This window comes from Jaculus jaculus, chromosome 8, assembly GCF_020740685.1.
Source record: "Jaculus jaculus isolate mJacJac1 chromosome 8, mJacJac1.mat.Y.cur, whole genome shotgun sequence".
Lineage (NCBI taxonomy): Eukaryota > Metazoa > Chordata > Mammalia > Rodentia > Dipodidae > Jaculus > Jaculus jaculus.
The window spans coordinates 113,363,828-113,376,424 of record NC_059109.1 but is presented as its reverse complement, the minus strand read 5'-3'; the positions used below and the strand labels follow the sequence as shown (position 1 = coordinate 113,376,424).

At 42.6% G+C, this 12,597-nt stretch overlaps 1 protein-coding gene and 1 pseudogene across 4 annotated transcripts in view; both read right to left on the bottom strand.

Moving 5' to 3' along the window:
* Positions 1–1,419: 1,419 nt before the first annotated feature.
* On the bottom strand, positions 1,420–6,958 carry LOC101609040 (annotated as a pseudogene).
* Positions 6,959–7,013: 55 nt separating this feature from the next.
* Positions 7,014–12,597, bottom strand: part of Itch (itchy E3 ubiquitin protein ligase) — an 89,795-nt gene continuing 84,211 nt past the window's right edge. For all 4 annotated transcript variants that reach the window (XM_045156083.1, XM_045156085.1, XM_045156084.1 and 1 more), the window contains one exon: positions 7,014–9,149. In XM_045156083.1, the coding sequence (XP_045012018.1) occupies positions 9,050–9,149 (100 nt within the window). In that variant the 3' untranslated portion in view covers positions 7,014–9,049. The remainder of the gene's footprint in view (positions 9,150–12,597) is intronic.

The window sequence follows — 12,597 nt, the reverse complement described above, 5'->3', positions numbered from 1 at the left end:
CTGTGAGGAGGTCTAGGTACTGACTACAACTGAGACGGCCTACACCACCGTAACCAGATCAAGGATAATGAGATCTGTGTTGATGTTCCACACACCCAGCATCATGTGCTAAGGGCACATCACTTCCTTGATATTTTTCACAAAAATCCGATTTTAATCATTCGAAAATTAAACTCAAGGTAGTAGATATTCTACAACGTATCTGAACAAAACTCCCCCAAAAGTCTCAAGGTCACCAAAGGTGGCAAGTTTTGGGCTGGAATGGGCCACATAGCAAGAACCAGTTTCAACAAAACAACCCTCAACAAAATAAAATCTCAAGGTCATGAAAGACAAGGAATGAATGAGGAACGGTCACAAATTAGAGGAAGAAAATTTGGTGAAATCAGAATAAGCACTGTACTTCAGTGTTATTTTACTAATGCTAATCATTACATTAGTTTTGATAACTACTGGTTACTTGGGATGTTGACATTGGAGAAAACTGGAAGAGTTCTTTGTGCTGACTTATCACAACAAATCTGATTACTTCAAATTGCAGCTCTAGGGCTGAAGAGATGGTTTAGCGGATAAGGCGCTTGCCTGCAAAGCCAAAGGACCCAGATTTGATTCCCCCAGACCAATGTAAACCAGATGCACAAGGCGGTGCCTGCCTCTGGAGTTTTGTTTGCAGTGGCTAGAGGCTCTGGTGTGCCCATTCCATATCTGCTTGTCTCTCAAATAAATAAGCAAAAACGCAGCTTTTAAAAAAGGATACAAAGCAATGATTATCACATGCTGAAGTTTTAGGAGTGCACCTCTGGTTTTCATTCCAGGTAGGGGTAGAGGGCTATAGGAAACGGATGCCCAAACATCCTGGCAGCTGTGGGAAGGATCTAGCCACATGAAGAACCAAACTGAGGGATGCAAGATGGGGTAGCTCTGTGGGAAGGATTTTGCTTTGAAGATTTCATGTGATGGGAGTTGGAGACCAATTAGATAGGATGGCTGTGTTGATTATGGAAAACTCTCAGGGATGTGGTGGGTGTACAGCAACCTATATAGTAAGAGGGTTTTGAAGTTTTGAAGTCAGTTCGGGACTGTCTACTTAATGGCTGCAGATACTATCTAAACATTTTGAGCTATTTTCTTTTTGTTCTCCATTTTTTTTTTAACACATTCAGGATTTTTATTTCATTTTCTAGCAGACAACTTATACGACATAAACAAAATAAAATAAAAATAAAAAGAAACCACTGCTGCCTTTAAAACCAACACTTTCAGCAATTATATTCACATGAACACACACTATCTGTGCGGTACGAGTTTACAGTGTTTCCTTGGGGCTGGCGTCCTCAACACCATGCACAGGGCTGTGGTCAGCCCCGTTCCTCATGAGGGATGGTGGAAGCTCACTCGGCTTCACATTATCCAGAGGCCCTAGATCAAAGACTCTAGGGTCTTGAAATCCCAAACTGTCATGGCTCCATCGATGCCAGTAGTGCAAAATTTGCGACAATCTTGCTTGTCCCCTCATAGATAGACACTTGAGTGATGCTATTCTGGTGCAGCATCTCCAAAGCTGTGCTGCGGTCTTTGGTCGTGGCCCTCTTGTCCATATTGCGGAAACGTTCCATGGCGGACATGTTGCGCTTGATGTTCTGTTTCGGGAATGTCTAGCTTGGAGACAAAAGTCAGGCAGCCGCGGTCATCGTAGTTAAAGAGCATTGGGCAGGAGTCGTGGCCAGCAGCTACGACACTATTCTCCGAGACAAATGATACACTCAGGAGCGGCAGGAACTCCGTTTTTAGAGTGGAGACCTGCCCGCTGCTCAAGGCATCAGCTACGGACACAGTGCTGTCATGGCTGACCCAGGCCAGGCGGCTCCCACTGGCAGAGAAACTGACCCCATGGACCCAGCCACCAGTCCCACTGCCACCAAACTCTGACATCAGCTGACCAAAAGGCATCTTGCTGCCCCAGGGCATGCTGGCTGGTTTCTCATCCACTTTTTTCTTTAATGTAGGCAGAAAACACTCTGCATTTGAAGTCACAGTGGAACGTTTTTGGGTGCCAGTCCAGGCTGAGGACTGTGGAGCGAATGGGCTTCTTTTTTTTTTTTAATTAATTAATTTATTTATTTATTTGAGAGCGACAGACACAGAGAGAGAGAGAGAATGGGTTCGCCAGGGCTTCCAGCCTCTGCAAATGAACTCCAGACGTGTGCGCCCCCTTGTGCATCTGGCTAATGGTGGGACCTGGGGAACCGAGCCTTGAACCGGGGTCCTTAGGCTTCACAGGCAAGCGCTTAACCGCTAAGCCATCTCTCCAGCCCCGAATGGGCTTCTTAATGTGCCTGCTTACTCACCAGTCATTTTTGGACTCAAAGTAACAAACAGAAATGAGCCGTGGTCCACTTTCCACAGCAAGTTTGTTCTCTAGGGGAGATCACTTCACAAAAGTGGCTGCGCGGTTAATCCTTAGGATCACCAGGGTTGGTTTCCAGGTGCCATCTTTCTGACTCCAGACATAGGCATTGTGGTCAGCCCCGCAGGTAACGATGCGGCCACTCTTTGGAGCCCAGTCAATACCTGTGATATGTCCGTTATGTTCCTTGAGCTCATGAGCTTTTATTCACCTGCTCCCATTCTTCTTGTAGATGTGCACTTCGTGATTATTGGGGCTAAGGGCACTCTCTGGGTTTGGGATGGCGCGGAGGGCTCCTGAGCCGAGGATTCATGGACTCTGGTCAGTCGACACGAATGGGCTCCCAGGCGGGCCTTTTTCTTTTTTAAGTCAGGGTCAGGTTACCAGTTTCAAGAGCGATGGAGCCACTGGGTGTGGTGGCACATGCCTTTAACCCTAGCACTTGGGGAGGCAGAGATAGGAGGATCACCAAGAGTTGAAGGCCACTCTGAGACTACATAGTGAATTAGTGAATTCCAGGTCAGCGTGCGCTAGAGTGGTGAGAGCCTACATTGAAAAACCAAAAAGCCAGGCGTGGTGGTACATGCCTTTAAGCCCAGCACTCAGGAGGCAGAGGTAGGAGTATCACTGTGAGTTCAAGGCCACCCTGAGACTACAGAGTGAATTTCAGGTCAGCCTGGGCTAGAGTGAGACCATACCTCGAAAAACCAAAAAAAAAAAACCAAAAAACGGGGGGTGATGGAACCACTCCAGCTGGGTATAGTTTGGGGATTAGAGCACTGGACACTAGGGCACTACAGTTCCCCAAGCCAGTGGCTCTCAAGAGCTCTTGTCTTAAAAACAACAGGCTAGTGAAGACACACAAGGGCAAGTTAAAGATTTTGTCAGGAAAATAAAGCAAGAAAGCTTTACATGAGACCCTATCTTTATTTTATTTATTTACTTTTTGTTCCATTTTTATTTGAGAGCAACAGACAGACAGAAAGAGAGAGAGAATGGGTGTGCCAGGGCCTCCAGCCACTGCAAATGAACTCTAGATGCATGCACCACCTTGTGCATCTGGTTTATGTGGGTAATGGGGGCTCAAGCCTCGAACTGGGGTTCTGAGGCTTCATAGGCAAGCGCTTAACTGCTAAGCCAACACTCCAGTCCAAGACCCTATCTTTAAAAATAGTGGTCAGAAAGCCAGGCGTGGTGGCGCACACCTTTAATCCCAGCAGAGAGGTAGGAGGATCACCATAAATTCAAGGCCACTGAGACTACAGAGTAAATTCCAAGTCTGAGCTAGAGTGAGACCCTGCCTTGAAAAACAATAACAACAAAAAATGGTCAGGGCTGGGGAAATGGCTTAGCGGTTAAGGCATTTGCCTGTGAAGCCTAAGGTCCCCAGTTCCATTCCCCAGGACCCAAATAAGCCAGATGCACAAGGGGGTGCATGCATCTGGAGTTCACTTGCAGCGGCTAGAAGCCCTGGCGTGCTAATTCTCTATCTGTCCCTTTCTCTCTCTCAAATAAATAAATAAAATATTTTTAAAAAATGGTCATATTACTTTTTCCCCGAGGCAGGGTCTCACTTTAGCCCAGGCTATTCTGGAACTCATTGTGTAACCCATGCTGGCCTTGAACTCAGAGAGATCCTCCTACACCAACCTCTCTAGTTCTGCACCACCTGGCACAACTAGTGAGACTATTTATTTATTTATTTTTTTATTTTTGAGACTATTTTTAAATAAGAGTCCTGAGAACAGCCAAGCGTGATGGGGCACGCCCTTAATCCCAACACTAGGGAGGCAGAGGTAGGAGGATCACCATGAGTTCAAGGCCAACCTGAGACTACATAATGAATTCCAGGTCAGCCTGGGCTACAGTGAGACCCTACCCTGAAAACCAAAAAAAAAAAAAAGTGTCCTGAGAATAATAGCTAGCTGAGTTCAAGTTTTATGTTTTGCTGGGTTTGAGGTATTGTAAGAGCAGTTGTTTCTCCCCAGTAGAATGGTGCATGCATCTTATTCTTAGCCACAATGTGCTTAAAGCTTTCTCCCCCCACCCCGCTTTTTTTTTTTTTTTTTTGGTTTTTCAAGGTAGGGTCTCGCTCTAGCCCAGGCTGACCTGGAATTCACTATGGAGTCTCAGGGTGGCCTTGAACTCATGGTGATCCTCCTACCTCTGCCTCCAGAGTGCTGGGATTAAAGGCGTGCGCCACCATGCCGGGCTACAGACCAGGCTTTTGCTGTCTCAGAAAAGCAATTCAAGGCCAGGCGTGGTGGCACACACCTTCAATCCCAGCACTCGGGAGGGAAAGGTAAGAGGATCATCCTGAGTTCAAGACCACCCTGAGACTACATAGTGAGTTCCAGGCAGCCTGGATTACAGTGAGACACTACCTCAAAAAAAAAAAAAAAAAATTTAAAGAAGGAAAGCAATTCAGATGGAGGCTTTCATGCTTGTCAGACCATGCAGATATTCTCATCCTGAGTAGTGAATTTTTTTTTGACTTTTCAAGGTAGGGTTTTACTCTAGCTCAGGCTGACCTAGAATTCACTATGTGACATGTTGGCCTTGAACTCAGGATGATCCTCCTATCTCTGACTCCCAAGTGCTGGGATTAAAGGCATGTGTCGCCATGCCCCGCGGATCTTTTTTTCTTAACGGCATTTACTTGCAAGCAGAGACAAAATGACAGAGACAATGGTCGTGCTAGGGCACAGTGCCACTACAAATGAACTCCAGATGCATGTGCTACTGTGTGCATCCAGCTTTGCATGGGTACTGGCAAATCAAACCTGGGTCCTTAGGCTTTGTAGGCAAGTGCCTTAATCGCTGAGCATCATCCTAGACATCTTTTTTGTTGTTGTTTGTTTTAAATTTTATTTATTTAAGAGACAGAAAGAGAAAGAGGCAGGGAGAGAGAGAATGGGTGGACCAGGGCTTTCAGTCACTGCAAATGAACTCCAGCCGCATACTCCCTGGGGAATTGAAAGCAAGTGCCTTAACTACTAAGCCATCTCTCTAGCCCTCATCTTTTCTTCCCCCTGAGGTAGAGTCTTGCTCTAGCCTAGACTGACCTGGAATTCGCTATGTAGTCTCAGGGTGGCTTCAAACTTATGGCAGTCCTCCTCCCTCTGTCTCCCAAGTGCTGGGATTAAATGTGTGCGCCACCATACCCAATTTTTTTTAAACTACTTAAAAGAAGTCACACAGTAGGTGAGGAACAACTTACTAACAGAAAATTGATAGGAAAGTGTACAAAATGGAGAACTCAGTTTTATTTATTTGTTTATTTGAGAGAGTGAGAGAATGGGCACACCAGGGCCTCCAGCAACTGCAAATGAACTCTAGAAGCATGCGCTTCCCCCTTGTGCATCTGGCTTATGTGAGTCCTGGAGAAATGAACCAGGGTCCTTAGGTCTTGCAAGCAAATGCCTTAACCACTAAGCTATTTCCCTAGCCCTCAAAGTTTTAACTTAAACACAGACTTACATCTTTTAGGGAAATGCAAGAGAAGCAACCTTCTGAAGAAACTATAGAAATGACTCCCTGTAATTCCTGTAGTTACCTGAGTATTTGAAATTAGTCCAAGGAAACAAAGGTAGTCTAATATAGTAATGCACAATTCAGTGTTGCCATTCTCTATTAACAATGTTATAAATAATTCTAAAATAAAAACACACAAGAAGGCAAGAGGGCTGGAGATACCAATAATACAAGAAGTCATTAACCATCAAGAAGTTTAGGAGAATGGAACTATGTCCAAAACAAGGAGGGATACAAAACTGGAGCAAAGTAATTCCATGAGTCATCCTTGAAATATTTTCAGATAATTAACCAGATAAGTGAAAATGCAGAGAGGGCTTGATCAAAATAGTCCATATAGGATGACAGCTTTGTGAGCAGATAAGTCCTGTTTCACTAAAATTTCTGGTGAATCAATCCCTTGATGAAAAATCAACCCCTGAGTTTAAATAGAGTTATTGTAAGTCTTCAGAAATTAGATTCTTCTGCACTCTATAAAAAACAGAGCAGGAATTCACAATTATGAATTGCTATATCTGTTTAAACCATTCCATTGATGAAGTACCTGAGCTCCTTCCCTCTTGATCTAGGCTGTGGTAGGCTGCCTTCCCCAACCCACCCGCAGAGCAGAAGAATAAGGCAAGTGCTCATTTTACTTTGTTTTTATTTCAACATAACATGCAGTAAGAAAAAAAAAATTAACAGAATTTAATAGCATTTACAATGCTTACAAAGAAAAAGGATCTTAAAAGCAATTTAGTTCAGATTTTTAAAAAGTTCTAATTAAACACTTACAATAAATCTATTTCCAAATATTCATTTTGGACCAAAATTTAAGAACATTTGGTAAATATGTCTGCTGTCTATTTGCAATATTTTTATATAATCTCTGATTCTTGGGATATCCAGCCCCCATTTTCCTAACACAGCAGGGAAGACATATACATGTGACCACTTAAATTAAAGGAAGAAATGAAGCAGGGAGACCCCAGGCTGCAAAAATATATACAAGCATTTACCTTTTCCAGAACTAAACATTTCTTCCATAAAAATATTAAATAGCCAAGCCCTATAGAACTAGGGCCAGGACTACTTCAAATATAACTTCTGTATTTTAAAAATATAGGGCAGAAAGCCTTTTGGGTGATATTTGTACATTTTCACATAATATTTCTAGGTCCCTAAGTGAATCATGAAGCATTATGCAGAATCAAAGCTTATTTTCTTACACTTAATCTCATAAATTTAGTAAATATGTAGGTAGGTAACTATATTGTAATACAAGAATTCAACTCAATAGGAGGTATTTATAGAGGGCTTAATTTTCATAACCATATATTACCAAAGTCCAGACCTATACAGTGGGTAGTTGGCAGACATTCGCTCTGTAAGACAAAGCAATAGCATGTATTTTTTAAAACCCTACCAACAAAAAGGCAGAGAGACCCTACTTTGGAAACAACTAGGATTTTTAGAGATTATGTATATTTCCCGTGGTATGTAGGATAAAAACCAGGGTTGGGGAGAACCTAATCTCTCCCTTTACACTGACAATTTCTGGATGAAGGCAACCCTTTCATTCACTTAAGTCTCTGCTGTGATGGCAGTGTTAAAGAGTATAGTTGCACAAGTTAAAAAATGTTCTTGTTCCAGGATGTCAATGGGATGAGCAGCTTGGGACATAAAAAAAGTTATTTTCCTGTGGAATGGTGGCTTGTACTCTCTGAATGTTCTTGGCTTCATGCTACCTTTGTTTATGCTACACATGCCAAATTCCCTGTTATATGAGTTATAGGCTATCCTCTGGGTTTGGCTATAATAGGGACTCAGCTGGCTGAGACTTCATCTCACTGCTCATAATGTCAAATCTATGGCAGCAGCCATCCTGACAGTCTAATAGGCTAAGCCAAGTTATATTAATTACTACAGAGAAGGTCAAAGTGCATTCATCAGTTACTAAAGGAGCAATCTAAAATAAACTAGTCATAGAAAAAAAAGGGAAATACAAAGTTTCCGGAATAAAAAATATATGGCAGATGAGGCATATCAATTCAATTGGGGACAAAGTAAGAAATGGAAATGACTACTCCAACCTGTGCCAGAGAAATGACAAATTTGAAGAGAACACATTTCTGTGGTTGCTAGATGTCATCTTTTTGTTTTTTCTTCCGATTGAAAATGAATTCAGAGACTGTATAACCAACCTCTATTTGGACTAGAAAATAGCTACAACTTGAATTCATTAATGAAACAACTGAAGTTGTTGGATTATGATAAAAGAATAAACCTTCACTTTATGCATAGGATCATATAAAATCATCAAGAATGGCCTTAGATGAATTTAGCTAAATTAATTTTAATTCTAGGTTAACTTTTAAAAACAACAGTGAAGGAACCACAGTGTTGACATTATTTGTAAAGTTTAGTATTTGCAAGGCAATTAAAATACTCAAACTTCCAAATGAAGAGAGGTATGAAGTCATTTGCTGGCTGGGACTAATTTTTCCCTGAATTCAAATAGACAAAACTACTCTGTAGAAAGATGCAAGAGTCTTGCATCATTTCCACAAATAACATCAAAATGATGCACTGATTCATGCTCCAGGAATGAAAAACAACAGTCAGGCCAAGGCTGAAATGGGAGGGAGAGCACAAGCCAGCAGCTTGCTCACGTGCCCAGGAGCTGGGCTAAGCTTGCACTTTCATTAAACACCTCGCAGGAAGAGGCCGAATAGGAAGATCGTGTAATATTGCAGTTATCAAGAGACTTCCCTGCATATTTGCAGAATCTCTTAAAAAACAAAAGGCCTACTCCCAAGTGAGACTTCTGACACACATAAAACTTGTTAACAAACAATCTAGTGGAATAAGACAAGAGATGTTGTTGCCATGTTAAATCTCATGTTAAGTTTTGACTAGTGTTTGTAGATCTGCTTTCTGAAAACACTGAGTAGACACCCAGAATCACTGGGAGATAAATCTCAATGATAATATTAATTTACTTACACTCAGCTAACTCTCTAAATAATCACAGTCCAAATTTACAAGCTGTGCAACAGGCAGGGAAGGAAAGGACGAACATTGCAGTAAGTTCTTGTCCTTCGGGGGTGTGAGGTCGTAACTCAGAAGTCACTCTTGCCCAAATCCTTCTGTTTCTTCAATGGCAAACAGCAGCTTTTCCTTCAGTTGCTCATAGCTTTTGTAGGGTGGGAGGTCCAGGCGGTTAAAACTGAAAGAAAGAATCGTTGCCTTGAGAAAAATACACAAGAGGCCGGGTGTGGTGGCACATGCTTTTAATCCCAGCACTCAGGAGGCAGAGGTGGGAGGACTGCCATGAGTTCGAGGCCACCCTGAGACTACAGAGTGAATTCCAGGTCAGCCTGGGCTACAGTGAGACCCTACATCGGAAAACCAAAATTTAAAAAAAAAAAAAAAAAAAGAGAGAGAGAGAGACAGTAGTATACAACACTGGCTTTAAAGGCAGACAACACTTGGTTCACATCTGGCTGTTTCTGGGATTTGAGGAAGTGCTTTAACCTAAGACCATTCAGTTTCTTCTCTAGTAAAATGGGAGTACTAATGCCCACCTCCCATGATAAAAGTTAAACAGAAAGATGCACATAGCACAGTGCCTAGCGCTCCGTGCACCAGCGCTCAGCAAACTGACTGGAAATGGTCGGATTCATGGTCTCTGTGAAGTACAACATGCTAAGAGTACGAGTTCATCTTCCAATACTCTGCTCCCTCTCATTTCTATGTTTTACTTTTGGCCATGAATTATTTTTTGGAAAGCAGGGTCTTACTCTAACCCAGTCTAACCTGGAACTGGCCTAGGACTCATGGTGACCCTCCTACCTCAGCCTCTCGAGCGCTGGGACTAAAGGCATGTGCCACCACACGCAGTTCAGCTATGAATATATGTAGTTTTTTCGAGGCAGGATCTCGCTCTAGCCCAGGGTGTTCTGGAATTCACTATGCATTCTCAGGTCGGCCTTGAACTCACGACAATCCTCCTACCTCTGCCACCCAAGTTCTGTGATTAAAGACATGTGCCACCATGCTGTGTTTAGTTATAAAAATTTTTATCAGGTATTTCCTTTATGTTTGTTGAGATGGGGATTTATATAGCTCTGGGTGACTGGGAATGACTCCAGAGCCCCTTGCTTGCATTTCCTAAATGCTAGGATTATAGGCATTTGCCACCAAGCCCAGCTTAAATAGTATCTTGTATTTGAGCCATACCACCTTCATAAGGTAGCAAATAATAAATTGTCTCTAAAGGTTTAGCTATAGAAAAAAAAATACTACCCATGAAGAGAAGATAAATTTAGGATTCTGGCTTTTGTTACTTCTTGCAAGTATGGATAAAAGAGCTTAGAGGTCAAATTAAAATATGATGTGCTGGGCGTGGTGGCCCATGCCTTTTATCCCAGCACTTGGGGAGGCAAAGGTAGGAGGATCATTGTCACTTGAGGCCACCCTGAAACTCCACAGTGATTTCCAGGTCAGCCTGGGCTAGAGTAAGGCCCTGCCTCAGAAAACTAAAATAATTAAATAAATAAATAAAAATGAAAGAAAAACAGAAAGATCCTTTGTTCCTTGATTAGAAGACTTTTTGCAGTGCTATGGCCTCCAGCAAGGAAGGCAAGCACTCTACCAACTGAGCGATCTCCCCATCCTCAGAACACTTCATCTTATTTAGATGACAATTCTTTCCAAACTGATTTACTGACTAAAGGAAATCCACATCAAAGTCCTGGCTGAAATAAGGCAAGGTGATCTTAAAATTCATATGGTGGGGCTGGAGAGATGGCTGGGCAGTTAAGGCATTTGCCTGCAAAGTCTAATGACCTGGGTTTGATTCCTTAGTACCCTCATAAAACCAGATGCACAAAGTGGCACAATTATCTGGAGTTCATTTGCAGTGGCTGGGGACCCTAGGGTGCCCATTATCTCTGCCTGTCTGTCTCTCTTCTATCTCTCTATGCTTACAAACAAAAAAATATATATTTTAATTTATTTGAGAGATAAAGACAGAAAGAGAAAGAATATGGACATGCTAGGGCCTTCAGCTGCTGCATATGAACTCCAGATGCATGGGCCACCGTGTACATCTGGCTTATGTGGGTACTAGAGAATTGAACCAGGGTCCTTTGCCTTTGCAGGCAAGCAACTTAACCACTAAGCAATCTCTCCACCCCCCCCCAAAATATTTTTTAAAAATTCATATAGGTGCACGCCTTTAAACCCAGCACTTGAGAGGCTGAGGTAAGAGGACTGCCATGAGTACAAGGCTACCCTGAGACTACATAGTGAATTCTAAGACAGCTTGGGCTACAACACTACTTCAAAAAACCAAAAAAGGGGTGGAGAGATGGCTTAGAGGTTAAAACGCATACCGGGGAAGCCTAAGAACCCTGGTTAGACTCTCCAGGTCCCACATAAACCAGATGTACATGGTGGTGCATGCGTCAGGAGTTTGCAGTGGCTAGAGGACCTGGCACGCCCAAATCTCACTCCCTCTCTCTGTCTCAAATAAATAAACAAATAAACAAATAAATAAATAAATGAATCACATGGGGGCATGAAAGATGGCTTAGCAATTAAGGCATTTGCTAGAATCTCCAGTTCTCATGTAGCCAGACACAGAGTGACAAGAGAGCGCACAATGTCACACATTCACACAAGGGGCGTATGCATCTAAATTTTGCTCACAGCGGCTAAAAGCCCTGGTGCACCCATTCTCTCTCTCTCTCCAAAATAAATAAATTTAAAAAATTCAGATGGTGGGGCTGGAAAGATTGTTCAGTGGTTAAGGTGCTTGATTGCAAAGCTTGGAGGCTTGGGTTCAAATACCCAGCACCCAAATAAAACCAGATGCACTAAGTGGTACATATATCTGGAGTTTGTTTGCAGTGGCAGGAAGTCCTGGAGCGCCCATACCACTATCTCTGTTTGCTTCTTTCTCTATTGTTTCTCTTTTTCAAATAAATAAATGAAATTTAAAAAAATTCAGTTGGGCATGGTGGCACTCAGGAGGCAGAGGTAGGAAGACTGCCATGAGTTCAAGGCCACCCTGAGACTACATAGTGAATTCTAGATTAGCTAGGGCTAGAGTGAGACTCTATCTTGGGGGGGGGGGGGGAGAGGAGTCAACTAAGGAGCAGCTAAAACTATCTTGGTGGTACATGCCTTTAATCCCAATACTCATGAGGCAGAGGTAGGAGGATCACGATGAGTTTGAGGCCAGCCTGAATCTGCCCAGGTCAGCCTGAACTAGAGCGAAACCCTACCTCAAAAAAAAAAAAAAAAAAAAAAAAGAAAGAAAGAAAGAAAAAGAAATGAAGCACTGTCATTATAGATGGCCATAGATCTTAACAGAGTAAGGAGATCCCCATCAACTAACCAGTGTGTTTATGGCCAACAGGTTTTCAACAAGGGTACCAAGAACTTTGTGGGGAAAAGAATAGTATATTGAAGAAATGATATGAGACAACTGATTTTCTATGAGAAAAAAAGTGAAACCAGGTTTCCTACCTCACCTAAAGAACAAAAAAATAACTGAGTAGGCCGGACACTGTGGAACACGACTTTAATTCCAGCACTCGGGAGGCAGAGGTAGGAGGATCACTGTGAGTTCGAGGCCACCCTGAGATTACATAGTGAATTCCAGGTCA